The following is a 22,967-nucleotide window of genomic DNA, read 5'->3' on the forward strand; positions in this document are numbered from 1 at the left end:
AGCATGGACCCTACACAAGAAGATGCCTGAAAATTTGGCTGATGTCGAGATATTGTTTTATCCTAGAAATAAAAAATATATTTAAAAAAATATACATACCGGTATAAAAAAATTAAAAAAGGCAAATGTAGAAAAAAAAAAGTGCATCCTAATAAACTGAAAGGCAAGGGAATTGTAGCACATAGTTCATATAAAAAAAGAAACGGTTTATCTTCGGCAAATAATAGTTACAGTAATACAGCCAGGAAAATAATTATTAGACCACAAAGTATTGGGCGCATAGATAAATGAAATTTGTATAATTATCATGGGCTCAATCAGTGGGTTATGAAATCAGTCACCGCTGGTACTAATTAGTACTAATGCTGGAATCTTGGGTGAGAATTCTAAAAACAGTGGTATACAAATATTCTTTTTACGTTAAAAGTGTCCAGATCCGACTAATGCAAGGTCAAAACAATGGAAAATAAAAAGAAAAGACTAACATAACACCTTCGACTTAGGCCTGCATTCATCTTATGCAAATTCGACTTAGGCAGCCGAGAGTTGACTGTATGTGATAGATAGGTTTCTGTTAAATTAAATAAATATACATAAAAATGTATCATAAATACCAAACATGACATTCTGCCAACCTGTTTGGCACATACAACAACAAAAAATCCAATATTGTGCATATATCGATGCATCACTATACAAGTAATATGGCTATTGAAAGGCAAGGTTAATATTTGCCCTGAATATCATTAAATATATGAAAAGTACACCTATTAACCCACTGATGCAGAAGGCAGCTATTGTTTGGCAGTTGATAAACAAAAAACAATATATAACATTGATGGACACTATACTTTACCCCCCCCCCCCCCCCCTCCAATACACAAACACTTAAAGATGAAAAGCAAAAGAGTAATAGACTAGAGACCTGTGGGTCTTGTGCTTACCTGAGCATGCAGCTTTGCAAGCTGGGCACTTTGATCATTTTTTCTGTAAATTGAGATACCCTTCCCACACAATAATCTACCAATTATGCTTTTTCAAGAAGACAATGATGTTGATTTGGCTTTTTTTGTTTTCCTGCCCTCCCCCCCCCCCCCCCCCCTGGTGCACCACCCCCCACTTGAACAAATTAAGATCCCCTTACTTTTAAGGGATGACTCCTGCCAAGTTTGGTCGAAATCTACTTTGTGCGTTCTGTAGAAGATTAACATGTTTTTAGCCTTATATTTGATTCCCTCCATCTTTACTCTCAGGGCCTGCCAATTCAGCTGATTTGTGTCCGGCCCCCTTCGATCTTCTCGCAAAGAATTGCTGAAAGATATAAACATAAACAGAACAAAAATATTTAGAATTATTAGTGATGCTTATCAGAATTGCCAAGAGCAGCATGACATGTTACTGTTGGCTCAAACAACACGATGCTCAGAAATAGAATGATAGTAAAGTTCTCTGGATGCTGCCCATAAAAAAGCCATAAAAGAAGAGCTTCTTGACAGGTAACAGAGTCATGTAAAAGACTTAGATCAGGGCTTAAATTAATCCAAGGCCATGGCCGTGGGTGCCCTTTTGATTGGCCTCAATGCCCCTCTCATTGGCCTTGGAGATTTTTTGTGCCCTTTCCAACTATTCCTATTTGTGCTGTAATATAGGAATGTGCCCTACAGAAAAGTGGCCTTATAATTGCCCTAAAAATATTGAAATTTAAGGCCTGTTAGATGACATGCAAACTAAGTTAAAGTCGCAATTAAGTCTGGAGAAGAGTTTTATTTTCAACATAGGCGATTATTCAACATTAAAAAATCTGCAACTTACGGGTCCTTTCAAGCAAGGCAACAGAGTACCACTTCTTTGTAGCCTCATCGTACGCCTCCTATCCATCGATCTTCATCCTCCTGCCACCTGCCGAACCTCGCTGCTCAAAACCACCCTCTTCACATTATCCAGTGTGACTGAACACGAAGAGTGCATATTCTAGAAAAGAAAACAAAAATGTATATGATTTAAATCATTTTAGAAAATATATCCTGGAAAAAAGGCATGTATGAATGGGATACTAAAGATGAATGTGATAACTGATATGACATACATATCATTATCAATGATATATAAAAAATTAAATTAAATCATTTGGAATTATGTTTTACTTATCATTGATCATAGGCCTATTATTTGTATTATAGTATTTGTGTCAAGTTTGAATTTGAGAAGTGAAATTGAAATTTCATGAAAGAATGAGGACTTAAAAAAAATACCTCTGTGACCTTTGACCTCTTGAAGACAAAATCTAATTAGATCGTCACTTGCAAACGCATACATGAGCCAAGTTTTAAATTGATCTGTCAAATGGTTCCCAAGTTATTGCAAGAACCATTCTATTCTAATGTATACAATGACCTTTGACCTTGTGACCTCAAATCTAATCAGATCATCGTCACTCCCATAATATAAATACATACATGAGCCAGGTTTGAATTTGATCCGTCAATTGCTTCTTAATTTATTGCAACAATGAAAACACGACGGACGGACAGACATGCATGCAGCAACCCGAAACAAAATGGCCCGAATAATTCACAAAGACACAAGGAGGTTTGATTTTAACCCATGGTTTACATCTTCATTTACATGACACATTGTCTAAATTTAGCCCAATAAGCGTGACACAGTCGTAGGTCCATTTATTAGACGCACGCAAGTCTACGCTTAAATTGCGATAATTTTAAACCATGGGTTATGTAAATGAGGGTTTAAACCATGGGTGAAATTTAAACATCCTTTGTGAATTTGGGCCATTATTGCCTCCGGCACCCACCTTTGGTGGGCGGACGCATACAAATCTATAACTTACGGGTCATTTCAAGCTTAGGCCAAGCTACCACTTCTTGTTAGCCTCATCGTAGGCCTCCCATCCATCGATCCTCATCCTCCGGCCACCGTCCAAATTTTGATGCTCAAAACCAACCTCTAGGCTCTACACTAGCTCTTCACCTTATCCAGTGTGACTGTGAACATGACGAGTGCATATTCTAGAAAAGAAAACAAAAAATTAGACCTTAGATTAACTTAGAATAGATTTAGAATAGAATCTAGACTCTAGATCTAGAAATGATTAAAATTATTTTACAAAATAGATGAATGGGAAGTAGATCTAGATCTAGACCCATAGTATTAGAAATCTATAGCATAGGCCTAACAGTAGGGCCTTTAGACTAGATGGTCTGAAACTGTAATTAAAAAAGTCTAAAATAAAAGTTAGACAACTAAAAATTTAAAAAGTCAGACTGATCGATTATTTTTTATTTATTGATCATGTTGATACTGATCATGCTGATAGTGATACTGATAGGCCCTAACACTTTTTTTTATAAGTAACTGAGTGATACGATTATGACGTAGAGTGATAAACCTATCAATGATATCAACAAAACATATTTTAATTATAAATTTGATAAACATCAACTCTAAAATTAAAAATTAAAATTAAAAATGGGGATTTCTGTTGTCAAATCAGCTTCTTCCTGTTTTTTCGGAATGAAATGGAGCAATATCTTCATTATTTCTCACCCAATTTCAAAGTAAACATCATCCCTAGGTTTATTTTTAGAACCTGTATCCATGGATTTCACATCTAACAACTTTTAGCGTAGATTCTAGAATTCTAGATTTAAAATACTCAGACTCAGTCAGTATTGCGTAACGGCCAACCAACGGTCGTCTCACTCGGCATGCACTCCGGTACTCACTCACTACTAGACCGGGAGCCAGGGGGGGTCAACCTAGCTGGGAAGGAAACCAATTTTCATGTGCACAGATGTAAATATCGCATACCTTCCCATAACAAATTGACCGTCTGGCATGTTGTAAGTGGTGGGTGTGGCCAGGGGGACGCCCCCAACCAAAAAAGTGGCCCTTTTGACGACAAAATAGTATTTTGTAAATAATATTTTAAGGAAACCTTGAACCACCCTGAGTTTGGTGTCATATGAAAGAGAGTTAAATTATCTACATTTTGATATCAATTTTAAAGAATTTAGGATTAATTAACATCGCAAATTTAAGTAAAAAACATGATTTTTGTGATTTTTTTCGAAAAATTGAATTTTACCAAAAAACATTATTTTCCATATATCAAAATTGAAAAATTAATTTTTGTAATAATTTTCCAGGAATTTGCTTATGTACAACGACAATATCCTGTGCGAGGGAGAGGTTTATATATCATTTCTATAAAAAGTTATAGCAATCCAAAGTTATTGATTTGATTTCCACAAAAACAACATTTTTGCCCACATGTGTATTAACTGTATGCATATACGTGCATTAGTGTATTAAGGACCTGTTTGGTGTGTTTACATCGAGTTTTAAAGATAACTTTGAACTAAAACCTCTAATCACCATGTATTTGGTGTCAAAAGATGGATAATTAAAATACCTTCATTCTGATATCAATTTCAATGAGTGATGTAATGTGTGAAATATAAATTTTGAGCCAAAAAGTGCTTTATTGTAGATATTCCTCTGATTTTGGCCAGTATATCGGTATATTACTGTAACTGGACAAAAGTGATAAGACATTTAGTGGTGCAGAAAATTCAAAGGATTTGGAGCACTGAGTGCAATTGATAAGGTTCTTCTTCTGTACTCTGGGATGTTTGAGGAAATGTGGACATTGGCAGTTGCCTCCTCCCCCCACCCGGCACCCCGCCCCCTTCCAACCGCTTGTCATAATCTTGCCCATGCCCAAACAAGTTAGTGCATCGATCAACATGAATATAATATAATATTGCCATATTTGGTTAATGCCCTTGCCTCCCCCCCCCCCACCCCCAACCCGCCCCCAAAAGGGGGGAGGAAGGGAAAGGGAAAGAGGAGAGCTAAAAGGGAACAAAAACAGGAAGAAGAAAAGAAAAGGGTGAAAAGAAGGGGGAACAGTTGTGATTAATCCCGCCAAAAACGTGTGGATCGAAGGGGGGAAGGCGAAAAACTCTTCCCCCCCCCCCCCCCCATCAAACTTAAAACAGAGAGAAGAATGGGAAGTGAAAGGAAAAGAGTGGAGAAAGGGAAAGAAAAAAAAAGAAAAAAGAAAGGTAGGGGGGATCAGTTGCGATTTTCCCCGCCAACAAGGTGTAGATCGGGGGGGGGGGGGCAGGGGGAGGGCCACTGGCGTACTGATGGGGGAGGGGGCTTGGGGGACACAGATCCTCCCAAGTATAATTCAAACGTGGTTTATTTCTAAATCGATACCGCTGATTTACAAATGTTGCTGAAATAAAGAAAAAAAATCCGAAATTTTTACGTAATATGTAGTACATTATCATTTTTGATGCGTTTGTTGGAAAATGGCAAATTCTCCAACATCAAATATGCAATTGATAAGTTCTTCTTCTGTTGTTTGAGGAAATGTGGGCATTGGCAGTTGCCTCTCCCCCCCCCCCCCCCCCCCCACCCCGCCCTTTCCAGCCGCTTGTCATAATCTTGCCCATGCCCCAGCCAAGTTAGTGCATCGATCAACTATTGCCATATTTGGTTTAATGGTTTATTTTGCCTGACTACTAAGAAAACACGTGTATGCTTGTAAGCAACCAATAATCCGCATAATTCCTATTGTGATTAGATTAGAATGACATAAACTTTTCTCATAAAATAGTTTCGGCTAGGTATGCAAAGTTATTTTTTCTCTCGATTTCAAGTAATTTGGTACAAAAATTGAAGGAACATTATGAAACTACTTGATTCGATTGAATCTCAGTTTAAGTTTTTTGTGTGTTTCAAATAGAAGGTTCGACAACTTCAATTTGAAATCTTTTCTGCTTAGCCATGAATAATTTAAAATCGTTCACTCCTTGAACTTCTAAGGATCTCACAATATGATGATTGGAAAATGTCATAAGGTAGAAGCTTATAATTTTGATAGCACACCACCGTCTACATTAGAGTTCTATCATGCCCGTTGCATAAATAATATGGTCTTTTTGAACATGTTGCTGAAATGACACGATTTCCTGTGAATTTTTTTCATTTTGGGGGGTAAATTATACTTTTGTTGGAAAATGACATGTCTCCCAAATTTACAGTTAGGCAAAAAAATATGCTTATTTAGAAGCCTTCATGTCAGGGCCTGCAGAAGGGTAGGGCTCGAGCACCCCCTCACTTTAAAAAAAAAGTATGTTAAAGAGAAAAAGAAAGAAAGAGAGAAAGAAAGAATGAGTGAACTGCCAGTGTCACAAATGAGGTATCAAAATATGCTCTTCTGACCGTAATTAAATACCTAAAACCCCTGAGCATTCGTGGGTTCCGCACCCTGGACCTCACCAAGGGCCCTTAGACGGGTCCCTGGATGCTCATCTGACCATAATTAAATGCCTTAAACGCTGAGCTTCATGGGACACAGCCCCCTGGACCCTATTTCAATTTACGCTGCACTTGCTCCGCTCTACCTGATCGTTAATACTCTACTTTGAAAAACGTTCAGCGGGTCCGGCATGTACCGTGTAAGAGTGGTGGTGGTGCAGATTTTTCTTCTGCCCCCCCCCCCAAGAACGTTTTTGCTCATTACACCACTGCCCCTGAAAGGTGAGCCCCTGGAATGTTTGCCCCCTCCCCCCCCCCAATGCCAAACTGCTTCCGGCGCGCCTGGTGGGGGTGTCTGTCAGATGTCCCTAAAATACCCCAACCTCAATATCGAGCTAGATCAGCTTTAAAGGAAACCCAAATGGAACCTATATGAAAAGATTCGCCACAGGTCAACGATACACAAATGGCCATTGCCAGACGATTTAAATGGTGGGGAGTGACTGCCATATAGATATTGATTGTTGAGAGAAACCTTGCTTGACTAATGTGAAAGGCAAATTGTACTTTCAACGTCCCTTTCCAGCACTCCTTCCTGATATGAATAATATTAAAAAAAAATAAGAGCTATATACCCTAGGTGCGGATCCAAGATTTCTTAGGGGGGGGGGGGAGGGGGGCAAATTTGAAATGATGCGAGCCAAATATTGGTACGTAATGGTGACACCGGCAGTGGCAAAAACGTTTGGGGGAGGGGGAGGGGTAGACCAAAAACAAATCCCCATCACCCCACTCTTACACGCAGGCCCCGCTGAACGTTGCGGCGGGGGTCAAGGGGTGGATCCCCCAGAAGCTTAGGGGTTTTGGGAAATACATTAAGGTCAGATGAGCATATTTTGATACCTTATTTGTGACACTGGCAGGTCACGAATTGGTGTGGGGTTCCAGGGGCGGAGCCCCCGGAAGCTTAGGGTTTTGGGGCAATAAATTACGGTCAGATGAGCATATTTTGATACTTTATTTGTGACACTGGCAGGACACAAATGAGTGTGGGGTCCAAGGGGCGGAACCCACAGAAGTTCAGGGGTTTTATACATTAAATTACCGTCAGATGTGCAAATTTTGATACTTTATTTGTGACACTGGCAGGACACTAATTGGCGTGAGGTCCAGGGGGCGGAGACCCCAGAAGCTCAGGGGTTTTAAGCATTGAATTACAGTCAGATGAACATCCAGGTGCCCGCCTTAGGGCACTAGGCTAAATCCAGGGGGCAGAGCCCCCGAAAGCTCTGGGGTTTTTAAGCATTTATTCACGGTCAGATGAACAAATTTTGACACCTCATTATTTTGTGAGAAAGGCAGGTTATTATATTTTCTTTCTTTCTTTAGGAATTTGCCATTTTCCAACAAACGCATAAAAAATAATAATGTACTACATAATGAGTACGAATTTCGGATTTTTTTCTTTATTTCAGCAAGATTTGTAAATCAGCGGTAGCGAATTAGAAATAAACCATGTTTAAATTATACTTGGGAGGATCTGTGTCCCCCAAGCCCCCTCCCCCATTAGTACGCCAGTGGCCCTCCCCCTGCCCCCCCCCCCCGATCTACACCTTGTTGGCGGGGAAAATCGCAACTGATCCCCCCTACCTTTCTTTTTTCTCTTTTTTTTTCTTTCCCTTTCTCCACTCTTTTCCTTTCACTTCCCATTCTTCTCTCTGTTTTAAGTTTGATGGGGGGGGGAAGAGTTTTTCGCCTTCCCCCCTTCGATCCACACGTTTTTGGCGGGATTAATCACAACTGTTCCCCCTTCTTTTCACCCTTTTCTTTTCTTCTTCCTGTTTTTGTTCCCTTTTAGCTCTCCTCTTTCCCTTTCCCTTCCTCCCCCCTTTTGGGGGCGGGTTGGGGGTGGGGGGGGAGGCAAGGGCATTAACCAAATATGGCAATATTATATTATATTCATGTTGATCGATGCACTAACTTGTTTGGGCATGGGCAAGATTATGACAAGCGGTTGGAAGGGGGCGGGGTGCCGGGTGGGGGGGAGGAGGCAACTGCCAATGTCCACATTTCCTCAAACATCCCAGAGTACAGAAGAAGAACCTTATCAATTGCACTCAGTGCTCCAAATCCTTTGAATTTTCTGCACCACTAAATGTCTTATCACTTTTGTCCAGTTACAGTAATATACCGATATACTGGCCAAAATCAGAGGAATATCTACAATAAAGCACCTTTTTGGCTCAAAATTTATATTTCACACATTACATCACTCATTGAAATTGATATCAGAATGAAGGTATTTTAATTATCCATCTTTTGACACCAAATACATGGTGATTAGAGGTTTTAGTTCAAAGTTATCTTTAAAACTCGATGTAAACACACCAAACAGGTCCTTAATACACTAATGCACGTATATGCATACAGTTAATACACATGTGGGCAAAAATGTTGTTTTTGTGGAAATCAAATCAATAACTTTGGATTGCTATAACTTTTTATAGAAATGATATATAAACCTCTCCCTCGCACAGGATATTGTCGTTGTACATAAGCAAATTCCTGGAAAATTATTACAAAAATTAATTTTTCAATTTTGATATATGGAAAATAATGTTTTTTGGTAAAATTCAATTTTTCGAAAAAAATCACAAAAATCATGTTTTTTACTTAAATTTGCGATGTTAATTAATCCTAAATTCTTTAAAATTGATATCAAAATGTAGATAATTTAACTCTCTTTCATATGACACCAAACTCAGGGTGGTTCAAGGTTTCCTTAAAATATTATTTACAAAATACTATTTTGTCGTCAAAAGGGCCACTTTTTTGGTTGGGGGCGTCCCCCTGGCCACACCCACCACTTACAACATGCCAGACGGTCAATTTGTTATGTGAAGGTATGCGATATTTACATCTGTGCACATGAAAATTGGTTTCCTTCCCAGCTAGGTTGACCCCCCCTGCCCCTGGCTCCTGTACTATACTGACTCAGAGCGCTCACCTTCAATTTATCATCGCTGTATCTGGCTGGTTTCTTGCTTGCTCGCGATCGGTTCACGGGAATATCATTAGAATCTACTGTAGTACTGGAAGACATTAATCACATATAATCAATCGCTTCTCTTGGGGAAAACTATAGGCCTATATCTCAATGACTTCGGATGATTTGATGAGGATATCGTAACTCGTTAGTTGAACTTCCCGCTAGCTGTACCGTTAATGTTATGGTAATACGGCGCATGCGTTGTTCATCAACACTTACATAAAACCACAGATAAGTATTTGTTTCTTGTATTTTCGGGAAAAAATGCCAATATTTTAAAAGTTTTATAACGATTTTATTTTTTTCGAACACAATGAGTGATAGTTTTTTTTTAACTGCAACTAATCAAATGATTAATCTCTAGATTTTTTAGATGAGAACGTTCAATCTAAAACGTCTTTGCGTACCGTTCAAATTCAAAGTACGTACGATCTTTGTATTGCGCGCGCGCATAGCCTATATATAGCGAGCGCGCCTAGGTTCCAAAATATAGGCTCAACGACATATCCACCTCGATTCGTCTGTACTATTCGCGTCTCGAAATACCTCATTTTCTGGCGTTTTCATCATGGATGAAAGAATTTAATGAGCTTATTGCTGATATATCAAATATCTCCAGGAAAAGACAGAAAAATGAAGAATGGATGAAATCCAAAGCAAAAGAGCGGAGAAACAGTGCACTACTGAAGGTGAGTTCGTTTGTGCCCAAGTCAGTCCCATGTGTGTAATTTGATGTTAGGATTGCGATTTCATTTTGTTTCCTCTGATTTCATTTTTGTTTTATCTGATTTCATTTCTGTTTCATCAATCGTACAATCTATGTATTGAAAACACATTGAATCGTGTCAAGATGAAAAAGGCCCTTTTTAAAGAATTATTAGGTTTGTTTTGGAATCAATAGACCACTGATTAGGTCTAGTCTAAGAAGAAAAACCTGATTTGATTATTAGACTATATTAATAAGACGTATTAACGTAAGACTAAGTATAAGATATATGTTAGGGGCAATGAAATGATCTAATATAATCATTCATTAGTCTAAGAATCAACCATAGTCAGCGGCAGCCTTTTAAAGCATAAATTGAGACATTTTTCCTAATCCTAGTCAAAAATATAATTTCTATTAATTTGGCGCAGTCATCATGATGCTGATGACCGATGGTGCTACTGCTGGTTTACTAAACATGATTTTCTTAATTCAAAATAATACTGCTAGCCATATTGCATTTGTTTTCATTCACCTGAGCTGTAAGCTAGCTATTACAGCTTAAATTTGGCATGGTTTTGAAATGCATGATGTTTTGCTAGATTAGTTATGAAAAAGCAATAATAAATAACTCGGTCTAAAAAAACCTGGAAAGAATTTCTTAAAGAATTACTTTCAAAATTCCTTCTTTCATTTGTTGGTCATATGTCCAGGTACAGCTACGATAGTTGGATTGGCATACATCTAGCATGTGTACTCTTGTTTTAACTATACAATCGCCATATAGAACGCGACATGACATGGAACACACTGGTCAAAATCAGCTTTGATTTTAATCCAAAATTAAATTCATTCTGACCAGGATATTGCTTTTGCTGATTTTGATTTAAATTTTACTTTTTATCCAAATTCAGGTTAACGGCCAGCCGTTGTATGCCGTCATCCATCACAACGCCTTTGTAAAGCAGCAATCCTTGACGAGGGGGGGGGGGGGGGCATTGATGACATCTTCCATGCTCTCTCTAAGAGGATTCCAAGACAAGATGCATTCATAGCAGCGTACAAAACGGATGTTAATTAAAAGCTCTTGCTCGCACGCAGTAGCCATCAACATTAAAGAGAAAAATCATGCAGCTACTGCTATGCATGGACCACGCACCTACCTTGAAACTGTCAAGGAGTTTTATGCAGCAATCTGCATATATCGGAGCAATGGATGTTGATAGTGATGAGAAGGAGGATGAATCAACAGTTGTCATGTATCATGTTTGATGAATGAAACTATAAAGAGGCATGTTAATTTAATTCAATTGACAAAGTCGATAAACGTATCACTAAAATAGTTCTGGAATGCATCAGAGTATAGATCCTTTCAGATAAATGATTCCATTAGGAATGGTATTTTACTATTTTTGTTGTTGGTAGTTTAACTTTAAAGCTTTCAAATTAAGATGTGAATTTGCCAAATATTCATGGTGTAAGATAAAACAGTTATATATGTTTTGAGATTGAAATTAAATGGCGTACTATAATCACCTCCCGGAAGTACAGACCAGGTATCAAAAGAAACAGTTGCACCGTTGGTTTTAGGTAAAATGTTAGCATTAATTATGGTCACATTGATTACTTTTTGAAATGTTTTACAGAATTTTCTAATGAGGTATTTTGTATAAACGATCAAGTCGATCATTGTGTTTGCAAAACAGCATACTACCATACTGTTATTTCCAAATTTGCCCTGAGCAATACACTCCTCTCTACTGATCAGTGTACTGGTGCAAATAATCCTAATATTTCATTGGTAAAGAAAGAGAGAGAAGAAACCTGTGTCATCAATATATTGAAGATTGTAGAGGTATGCGTGTGGATGGATGTCAGGTTAAATGATGTATTTGTTGCACATTAAACTTATTCAGTCTGGCGGGACGTTTGCCATGAAGCATACTCTCGACAGTCACTGTTATGAATTTGTTAAATAACTTTATTTCAAATTGCTAGCAGCATAGTGAAGGCTTGTCAATAGTTCTGCTTCTGTAATTCTGTTGAGTGTTGACACTGCAGCAGCCTCTTCTATCGTACCATCACTTTTGGGCAGACTGCCCTTCTGTCTTTACACAATTGAGAAATAAATGTTGTCAACCAGCATATGTTACTTTAAAACAAAAATGAGAGTATCTATTACCTTTTAGCCTTGTGAAAGGAAAGTTATGTGATTATCATATGTTTTTCCATGTTAGTGATCTCACATAATCATTAATGATTCAATGTTGTATACAAACTCACATTTTTAGTAAACATTGTGAATTGGTGATGATAATGTACATTAATTGATATTTTGAAAATTTATATTATCACATGGAATGATGACTAGGGCTGGCAGTAGGGGCAATGTTTAGGATTCTTTCAACTCTGTGGCTAGATCAGGATTCTCACCCTGTAACGACTATAAAGTAGTTTTACTAAAAGTGCCGTATTCATAGTCGCTTATATTATAGTGGCCATGGAATTTTTGTTAAAGGTTCTTATATCTCTATTCTAAGTTCTTGCTCATTTTTATGTATAACAATGCCTTGGCAGAGAGTACTGTGCTACCACTGCTGTGCAGTGTTTACTTTTTAGTATACTGATAGACCAATGAGTAAATAAAAGATAACAGTTAACAAATAATTGAAAAGAATACGTATTTTCATTAATTTTGGGAATGGCTGCTGGTCCTGGAAAAAAAACGGCTCCCTGTTCTTTAAAAAATAAGGACCGAGTGCCTTGACTTACAGAAATTTGTAACAAAAATGTTCTTCTCGACCGCCTGCGAAACATGTCCAGATACTTAACCAACTGAGCTACAAATTGTTTTGATATGAGAAATAAATTTGCTTTTGATTATTTTTCCCATTTCTCAATGAAAGCCTTACTGGAGCCAGTTATAATTGGAATGGAGTAACACACTCAATGGTTGAAAAATATAAGCAGAAAAACAAAAAACATAATTTGATTAGTCCAAAAGAAGTGCAAAAAATAGCAGGAAAATAGTGATTAACTTTTGAAGACCAAAAAATAGTATAAAATAGGTCAACATTTTTTCTGCTGTAAGTGCAAAAAATAGCAGGAAAATAGTGATTAACTTTTGAAGACGAAAAAATAGATTAACATATTAAGTGCAAAAAATAGCAAGAAAATAGTGAATAACTTTTAAAGACGAAAAAATAGTATAAAATAGGTAAACATATGTTGTCAAGTGCAAAAAATAGCAGGAAAATAGGCACAAACTTTGAAAGACGAACAAAATAGTATAAAATAAGTTAACATGTAATATGTTAAGTGCAAAAAATAGCAGGAAAATAGTGAAATACTTTTAAAAGACAAACAAATAGTACAAAAATAGGTTAACATGTTATGATAAGTACAAAAATAGCAGGAAAATAGTCAAAACATCTAAAAGAAGAAAAAATAGTTTAAAAATAGTTCATAAAAAAGAGACACAATTGGGGGAAATAGTGAAAAAATAGAAATAGCTAAAAAATAGTTTATTTTTTCGCTATTTTTTAATGAAAATAGTCAAAAAATAGCCACCTCGTTGGGGAAAATGGAAAAAATATACAAAAAATAGTGTAGTTTTTTGACTATTTTTTAGGAAAATAGCCAAAAACTACATCAAGAAATCAAGAAATAGCGAAAAAATATATGAAAAATAGTGAAAAAATATATTTTCCTGCTCGTCAAAATGACTGGGGTTGTCAAGTCCTTCCTGATCTTGTTATTGTTTCTGTAACATAGATATTTTTTCTTTATGAAATACCTTTTTCCGGAAGATGACATCATGGAGATCCATTCCATCGATAAACTCCATGACGATCAGGACCTGTCCAATTCGATGCCCAACAGCCATCAAAGAGACTATGTTCGGATGTCTAGCACGCCTGTTGAAGAAAAAAGAGACAACAAAATATATCTCTCCCTCACGCTCTAATGTCCTTTGGCGAGACATTAATCTACATTTGCCACTCTCCACCCAGGTGTTAAAAGGGTACCAGTACAAAGGAATACCTTGAATGCTGGGAGCGCCGATATCGGTAGCCTAGCAGAGCCAGGTTAGTATTTGAGCGCCTTGAGCACCTTACATGGTGGATATGTGCGCTATATAAATATTCAATATTGTTATTATTATTATCATTATTATTAGTGTTGTAAGCAAAGTGAACTTACTGTACTACATGCATTCATGTGGAGCCACGCGTAGTCTCATTGGAACAACAGTTGATATTATAAGAGAAAGATTTCACCCTTTTACTCTTCCTCCATCTCCCTCCCTCATTATATGTCACTTACTTATGAATAGAGACCTCTTTCTCCACCTCATCTTCCTTGCTACCAGCCGTGGAAATAATCTTGACAGCCACGCAGGTACCTCTCCAGATAGCTTTCTTCACCTCCCCGAAGCCGCCCTGCCCGATCGTTTTCCCTAACTTCAGCTCCTCTGGGCTGATACGGTGCACTCCCTCAAAATCAGCTGCAAATCAAGGAGGAAAATAAAGAGAGTTCATATGTTCAGGTTTTGACTGATATCTTCACAAGCTGAAGGGAATCCTGCAGTAGTTCAGACAGGTTTTTCCCTATTTAAACTTGCAAGCAAGAAGGATATTATCTGTGTCCTTGTGGAATGAATTAATGCCATTCTGGCTACTGATGAGCAGATAAACATGTTAATCACTTCCTGAAGATTCCTCGGAAAAATTTTTTTTTAAATTACATAATAGAGACAGAAAAGTACAATGTATCACAGTACATGTATATGAAACAGAGCTCATCATGACAAATGTGAACACATGAATCTAATACAACAATAAAACAAATTATTTCAAACTATATTGTATATGTTTCTGTCAATGATAGTTTTTCATATTTTGAAGTTCTTTACATCAAGATGGCACTATAACCATGAAAATGAATATGGACTTCAGTTCCTTAAAAAAAAGACATTTCATAAGAAATCTTGCACCTGCATACCTTGTTTCTTTTCTGGTTTGGGGGCTTTCTCAGCAGAGGGACTCCTTTCTTCCTTATCCTTCTTTTTCTCCTCCTTCCTCGTCTTGTCTACGGCTTCATCAGCTGCTATTGGTATTTCATTGATTCTGAGACAGATGAAAAGAAAGAAACTTATTTTAAATGGAAATGATGATGTCTGAAATAAGGTTTACTTCAACATCTTTTTACAATTCTATGAGATGAGTATTAAAATCCTAATGCACAATGCTATATGCCATTTAAATTATTTTACTTTCCTCTAATTAACTGCCACTTTAGTTCCATCCAAAATGTAATACAGTGAACTGTGTACTAGCTCTGACTAAGAATAGCTTCTCCTTCACCTTCTAAAACAGACATGGGTGCAAGCATGTACATTGTTAAAGCTGTCCCTTTGCAGGTGAAATTTAAGGTGAAATTAGTGCTGAGCAGTGCTCAGGAAACTATAATGACTTTCGCATCCTACCGGGTACCCATGCATTTAACACCTTGGTGGAGAGTGCCAAAAGTGCCGGGCTGGGATTTGAACCCTTGACCCTTGGATTGAGTGTTGAGTGAATGAACGACTATCTTGTGACACCTCTGCACATGGACAATTAAGAAAAAGAATTTGAATATCTGATGCACACCTGCACTGACTAGCTAATGTGAATCCTAGTTTGATGAAGAAAGTGCAATAATTGATTTGCAAGATGTTGTCATCTTTTTAATTAAAATCTGGGGTAATTTACTTGCCACTACCTTTCTCAATTCCTTAAATGTTTGTATAATGCTCTATCATGAAAAGATATGAAACGAAGATCATCTTACGGAGTGATTCCGGCTACTCTCATCAAAGCATTCAATAGAACCGGTTCATTCTCCAACAAATTGAAAGGGGTGTGGCCATTGTTATTCTTGATTGTGACATCACTGCCGTGACGTATGAAGTATGCGATGATGGCGTCTCTGGGCGTAGTGATAGCTGGATCGCCTATCTCCTTACACACCTACAAAAATAGCAATGATAATGGTCTTTAAAGAATCTTTAAGCAATTTACTTGTATTTGCATGCAGTTTAGAGTATATACACTGTATCCATGGAATTCTACATGTTTAAACCATTCCAAAGGATAATAATAATGGTAATAATACTCTGGATTTGAACCTTACTTAATACATCTACAATGTTTCAATGTCCTTAAAGACAGAAAATGTAGAAACACCCCCCCCCCCCCTCAAAAAAGAATGTTGTTCTTATAAGCAAGTAATATACACTGCAGAAAGAATAGGTAGTATACAAGTGATAGGAAGAGAAATTGCTTGATTTCATAATTCACCAGCATTTTATAAATTAAGATACTATAAAACTTTATGCATATCTGTAAGTAATCAGTAGGGGACCTGTAGCTCTAAGTTTGTGAGAATGAATACGTAAATGTAAGTGTAATGCACTTGGAGAGTATATAACTATTATGTTTGTATTTTAAAATGTAAAGCGCCTTGAGCATGTTCATGTAAAGGCGCTAAATAAATACCAATAACGGTATGTATGTATGTATGTAAACCCAATATATCTGGCACTCTGGCTCTGTCTAGAACTCGGGTCAACTTTTACAAAGACCACTGCTCTACCCACTAAAAGCCACACATTCATGTTCCCCTCAGAGATGTGGAATTAAGGGTAGGGGAAAATAACGGAAGCGGGATAAAAAAAGGGAAAGGGGAGAAAAAAACAGTCTTCAGGAGACAGTCAGAAACCTCACACATTCACATACCTTTTGTAATGTTGGAGTGTCATGGACGAATTTCTTGCCGCTCACCCGCCTCTTGACGGTCAAATGCAACATGGTGTCTCCATCCTTGTCCTTGACATTGACCTCTGCTCTGTGACTGACCAGAAGTTCAATGACCTCTGTGTAGCCCTGCCAGGTGGCCAGGTGGAGGGGTGTGGAGTGACCGTGACCGGCATTGATAGTTGTAAGGTCACAGTTGGGCTTTTTTCAGAGAAAGGTAAAAAGGAAGACAAAATATTACAGCTGTTATTAAGTCTGTCGTCATTTACACAATACACGCAAGTGTGTACCATCCCTACTATCTATGGTGTGCCATTTCTCTCTGATCATCTACACATGTATTTTCATAGCTTTTGGGAAACGTACAAAGATGAAGATCACGATGACGATGGCTTCTAAATATATAGCGCACATACTTTTTTTGTCACACTTCAATGTTTTAACATTATTGCCCCGATCAAAGCCTGTGGCCAAATATGCAGTGCTCTGGCATATCGGGTACCCAGTTAGTAGAGAGTGGCAAATGTGGATTAATATATTGCCAAAGGACGTAAGTGCTGGGCTGAGATTTGAACCTCAAACCTTGGATTGAGAGTTATGTGAATGAACCACTACACAATGACAACTCCAAAGGACATTATGACAACACTTCCTAGCCTTAATGTTGCATCTGTCTTTTTAAGCTCATACCAGAACCAAATATTAGTCATACCATAGATGGTCGTATAAGTAATTTTTCTGTTTTTTCAAGTAAATGAATGTACAATTGGTACATGTCCTATAGGAACTATTTAATAGAATCACCCTGTTTGAGACTATTTCAAACTCAATTTGTATCTGCTATGTACTGATAATCTATATTTTTAAAGGAAAGTTTATACCCACCAGTTCAATCAGAACACGCACAATATCGATATGATTGTTAATAGCTGCAACATGAAGAGGTGTATAGCGATCATCCTTCTCAATGGTAGCAAGAGATGGGTCCTTAGCAACCAACAACTTCACCATCCTAGCAACGAAAGGAGTATTGATTTACATGATAGTTTCATATCAACAAAGTATTTGATTGAGTTATTGTACATGTTTTGAATGTGCAAATTTTCAGACTCAGTTGTTTTAATTCATGTTGAGATGCTTCCCTAGCATACCACAATTTTAGTGTGTTCTTTAATAAAAGGCAAAGTAATTATAATTTTATAACTTGTACATTATTCCTCAAATGCTTTGACACAAAAGAGAGAGAGATATATATATATAGAGAGAGAGAGAGAGAGAGACAGATATATAAATACATACATAGAGAGAAAGAGAGAGAGAGAGAGAAAGAGAAAGAGAGAGATAGATAGAAAAATAGAGAGAGAGGGAGATGTTTATGTATATACAGAGATATATATATATATAGAGAGAGAGACAGAGACAGAGACAGAGACAGAAAAAGAGAGAGAGAGGGTGAGAGAGATAGATGCAATTGGAATGCTTGCTTCATACAAAACAAATTCTTATAAGTGTTGGTAGGAAGAAGAAGAATAAGCAGAGGAAAAAAAACAGACGTTTAACAGTTTAAAGAATATACAATCATATAGAAGCACTGTACGATACCATGAGACAAAAATCAACTCGTTTTGCACTAATTTTTGTGAGAAAAAAAAAAGAGGGCCGTATTAAAGTGGCTCAGCATTACATCACATAGGCACACATGCATGCATTTGGGTGTATTGGCGATAGCAGAATTAAAACATCCTTTTAGTAAGATAAAGGTAAATTAACAAATATATAAACACTATCAGCATATAGTCGACATAATAATAGATAGATAAACACATGTACAGTACGTATAGAAAAATAGATTGGCAAAGAAACAGAGGAGGATAAAAAATATAAAAATAAACTTAAATTCTGAGAATCACATACTCAAGGCAGTTCCTTTTAGCAGCATAATGAAGAGGAGGAAAGGCATCATTATTTCTTAGTCTCAGATCAGCAGATGGATGGTCAATGAAGAGCGCCCCCAGGGACGTCGACTTCTGTTTGATTGCCAGGTGGATAGGGAGATTACCATCATTGTCCTGAGTAAAAGATTGAATATTAATGTACAAATTGTTTTAAATGAGTATTTTTCTTATATTGCTTGACATTTTTAGTGCCATACACAGTTTTATCTGGCTAAATGTTTCATATGACATGAACATTTTTGTAATTTTTTGATGAGGGCAAACTGGTCTATCTTTTTTCATTTCTAAATGTGTTCATGAATTGTGACATCACAAAATAGTGTTTGCATCAAAATAACACTAGATGCTCTGTGGTAGAAAACTTGTGTCATCAAATTAACAATAATAATAATAATAGTGGGTTCTTGTATAGTGCTCATGTCTGTCAGATTTGACACTCCTGGCGCTCCTGATTATTACCCTGGCTTTAGCACGGCTGCCATACGGCGCTCTAGCATTTAAAGGAATTAATTCCTGCCAGGTACCCATTTACATCACCTGGGTTGAGTGTGGCAAATGTAGATCAATATCTTGCCAAAGGACACTAGTGCCGTGGCGGAACTCGAACCGCAGACCTTGTGATCGACATATCCACTCGACCACGACACCTCTATTAAAGAGTAGAAAAAAGGAAAGAGAGAAGACTGGCCTACTATACCTGCATATTGACACTGCCGCCATGTTTGATAAGCGCCTCTACACATGATTTATGATCTTTGTGTGCACTGATATGCATAGGAGTCCGTCTACGTTTGTTGGATGTATTCACGTAGGCCTTCCGCTCCATCAAAAACTCTGCAACTGATGGATTGTTGCTGAGAGAAAAGAGTGAGATATTTGTTTGTATGTTTGTTTGTTTTTATTTCTGCATTTTCAAAATAGAACATAATCATATACATAAAGTAACAATTTTTCTTCATTTTACATAATTATAGATTTTTAAGTATATTAAATAAGATGCATATAAATACAAATATTTTTTCTATTTTTCAAAGGAAATAAATAAATTACAGAAAACGCAGGAGATGCCATCAAGAGCGGTAATTAGCTTGAAATCGATGGCGGCCTCGAGAGAATAGCGGCAAACTCTTAAATTGTATAATTGTACACATGAAATTGATCAAGTGGGTGCAGTGAAAGTGCATGTGCGAATGGGGTTCTGGTACGTAATGTATATCAAAGATATCAAAAATAGAATAATCTATTATGCTATTACTAACACACTAGTATGCCGTTATAGCAGAGCTAATCCCACCACTATCAATTATACTTCTAGAAGCGGCTGAAAGGATTATCAAGTCAAGGCTCAAGGCTCAAAGCTGGGGCTGAATATACTACCCTTAGCCCTAAGCAGGCGCGGATTCAGGATTTCTAAGGGGGAGGCCCAAATTGGATAGTGAGCGCATTTAAAAAAAATAACCCCCCCTCAAACAAAAAAAGCAAAGGTAATTTTCTGGTCACAATTTTTTGTTTTCCTTTTTATTTTCTGGGGGGCCGGGGGAGGGGCAAGGCCCGCTTGGCCCCCCCCCCCCCCCGGATCCGCGCCTGACCCTAAGATATCTTACTTGTACCATCAACACCATCACCATCATCTAAACTCACCCGATGACCGCGAAGGTGAGAGCTGTGTCCCCGTCTCCATCTTTATGTTCAAGGGAAGCATGAGCATCTACCAAGAGTTGTACAATTGGTAAGGATCCCTCGTGGCATGCCACCTGAAGAGCAGATCGTGAGCTGTGGCTTGCATTCGCCTATTGCAAAAATGACATAAATATTTGACAGAGGAATGGGTCAATATTTCTATGGTACACTCCAGTAATATTTGCTCTAGGCTTTATCATGTAGAAGAAATATAGTGACGGTTAAAGTTGTGTTTGGGTTTAAAGCAAGACTTATATAAGGTTAGGATTAGAGTGAAGTATAGTGTTGGGACCTGTCGTTTAGTGCTGCATCAACTTTCTTTGCATGGGATGATCTTTCCCATACAGAGCAGGCAAACTCTGCTGTAGAGTAGCAGTTGACCTCAGCGTGGAGGAATTGGCACCCCAAGAACAGTTTGCTTAGTAGGTTGGTTTCTTGTCCCGACTATACCCTTCACATTTTGAAGGAGAGGACTCCATTAAGAGTAATTCCAAGGTAGACAGTCATGGTGATGGTTCTGTGACTGGCCCCAGTCTGTTCAAGATGAGGCGCTCAAAGAGCTTGAAGAGGTGGCACAAGAGGGAGATTGGTCTGTAGCTCTTTGCTTCGTTAAGGTCTTTCCCTGGCTTGAGGATAGCAATCACACGGGCCTTCTGCCAGATTTTAGGAAGCTGGGAGAGGTTACGCAGTTGTTAAACAGAGAGAGTCACTCCTGTGTAGTGTGCCCAAAATATCTGATCTGTTGTGTACTGATGTCATCGAGACCAGCTGCCTTGCCATTCTAAAATTGCTGGAGAACAGAGCAACAGGAGGATATCTATGATGTACTCTTATACATGACTGTGTGCCTGGCTCTTGGTAGCCACGGCTCTCCAAACTACCTAGAAGAAGCTGACTCTGATTTTAAAACGTATCACCTAAGGATTACGCTGACATCGTCCCAGCTTGCTTGGCTATGTCAGTCAAACCTTGGGTGTAAAGGATGGGGTCGGTAATGCGCACATCATACTTCATCTTAAGCTTCACCGACTAAATTGAACATAGAATAAGTAACACTTTAACTGCACCTACTACTACTATATGTACCTTTTCTATTATAGTTCGTTACTGTCATCCTGTTATACATAATTATCAGAATTAAATAATTCATTGATAGATACAAGTAGCCTTTTTACCAGTTTAGGATTCTGCCTAAGAAGGTCCTTGACCTTCTCTAGATTTCCAGCTGCAACAGCTTTGACCATCTGCTTTTCTTCGGAGGTAGTACCTAATTCTGATACTCCGGCATCTTTCAGCTGCTCAGTCATCTTCTCCACCAAGCGATGCATAACATCTTTGTCAGCTGGACCGGCAGGTACAGGAATTGGCACTGGTTTGGATCCGACCTGCGGAGCTGGAAGGGGCAATATATTCATGATTGATTGATTGACTTGTTTCTGATCACTCTGAGTCCATGGCAATACATACATCCTCTTTTTATTGAACGTCGTGGTACTTATCTTAGAAAGATTTTAATCAATTGCAACCCAAGTGGAGTTTAATATCATTTGAAACTCTGAATATAAGTATAAGATTCGATTCAGATCAATCGCAATTCTTGATAAGACAGAATATTTAGATATCTATCCCCTCCCCCTGTCTTTTAGTGAATCCTGAATAAGCCCTTGCCGGTAATTCAGTTTGCACGATCATAACAAACATCTCTAAACCAATTACTACAACTGTATCTGCTCTGGGTGTCGAAGCTGTAGGAAAAATATCCATTAAAATTTGCAAAATCAACAATAAAAAGAACTTGTTCTTACCATTTGTGATGATGTTTTCATATTCTTCATCACTTTTCTTCTTTTTATCATCATGCCTCTTCTCCCCATCTTCCTTCTCCTCCTTGTCCTTCTTAACCTCCACCTTCTCCTCCTCCTCCTCCTTCTTATCCTCCACCTTCTCCTCCACCTTCTCCTCCTCCTCTTCGTCTTCCTCTTCATCATCTCCATCTCGTTTTGGAAGCAGTATCAGGGCAGCGGGATGGTACTTTAGAGTTTGACCTTTGACCTTTACTTTCACACTGCCACGGCCATCTGTACTCTCCAGGACTCTACCTTCCTGCCCTGCCTTTTTGCTCTGCAAGCAAAAACAAGACTAAACATCTAGATATAGTCAAACCATTCAGGCCATCCAAGAGAGACAGAGAAAAGGTCCGCTGTACTAGCTGACCTTCCTATACAGGTTTTACCACATACATTTATTCCTTGAGCGAGAAAAATACATGGCCTCTATAGAGACATGGCCACTAGGACAGGTTTTACTGTATTTCATTTCTATATATACAAAGATATAACAGTGAAACCTCCACTTGTATACAAAGGCCATCTGTATACAGTTGTACCAGTTTTTGTTCCACTGGTACAAAAAATGCTATTGAAACATGCATTAAAGGAATCTGTCCTTAAAGAGCATCTGTATAACAAATAAACTTTTACTATCTCCCT

General features: G+C 37.9%; 1 protein-coding gene and 2 long non-coding RNA genes across 3 annotated transcripts in view; 1 reads left to right on the plus strand and 2 right to left on the minus strand.

Annotated features, from left to right (window-relative positions):
* LOC590614 (E3 ubiquitin-protein ligase MIB2) overlaps positions 1-22,967 on the minus strand; it is a 32,500-nt gene that overhangs the window by 2,970 nt on the left and 6,563 nt on the right. Inside the window, exons 8-18 of the mRNA XM_030987641.1 lie at positions 22,284-22,599; positions 21,654-21,871; positions 20,440-20,588; positions 19,496-19,652; positions 18,758-18,912; positions 17,729-17,855; positions 16,826-17,044; positions 15,879-16,057; positions 15,051-15,175; positions 14,373-14,553; positions 13,843-13,963 (exon numbers count right to left, since the gene is read on the minus strand). Coding sequence (XP_030843501.1) covers positions 13,843-13,963; positions 14,373-14,553; positions 15,051-15,175; positions 15,879-16,057; positions 16,826-17,044; positions 17,729-17,855; positions 18,758-18,912; positions 19,496-19,652; positions 20,440-20,588; positions 21,654-21,871; positions 22,284-22,599 — 1,947 coding nt within the window. The remainder of the gene's footprint in view (positions 1-13,842; positions 13,964-14,372; positions 14,554-15,050; positions 15,176-15,878; positions 16,058-16,825; positions 17,045-17,728; positions 17,856-18,757; positions 18,913-19,495; positions 19,653-20,439; positions 20,589-21,653; positions 21,872-22,283; positions 22,600-22,967) is intronic.
* On the minus strand, positions 1,213-9,528 carry LOC115924441. Its single transcript, XR_004064299.1, has 4 exons — positions 9,299-9,528; positions 2,849-3,026; positions 1,813-1,971; positions 1,213-1,311 (listed from the first exon to the last, which is right to left on the minus strand). It is a non-coding gene; the product is annotated as an uncharacterized LOC115924441 (long non-coding RNA).
* LOC115924442 lies at positions 9,836-12,713 on the plus strand. Its single transcript, XR_004064300.1, has 2 exons — positions 9,836-10,029; positions 10,961-12,713. It is a non-coding gene; the product is annotated as an uncharacterized LOC115924442 (long non-coding RNA).

This window comes from Strongylocentrotus purpuratus, unplaced genomic scaffold (assembly GCF_000002235.5).
Source record: "Strongylocentrotus purpuratus isolate Spur 01 unplaced genomic scaffold, Spur_5.0 spur5_scaffold_16, whole genome shotgun sequence".
NCBI classification, from domain to species: domain Eukaryota; kingdom Metazoa; phylum Echinodermata; class Echinoidea; order Camarodonta; family Strongylocentrotidae; genus Strongylocentrotus; species Strongylocentrotus purpuratus.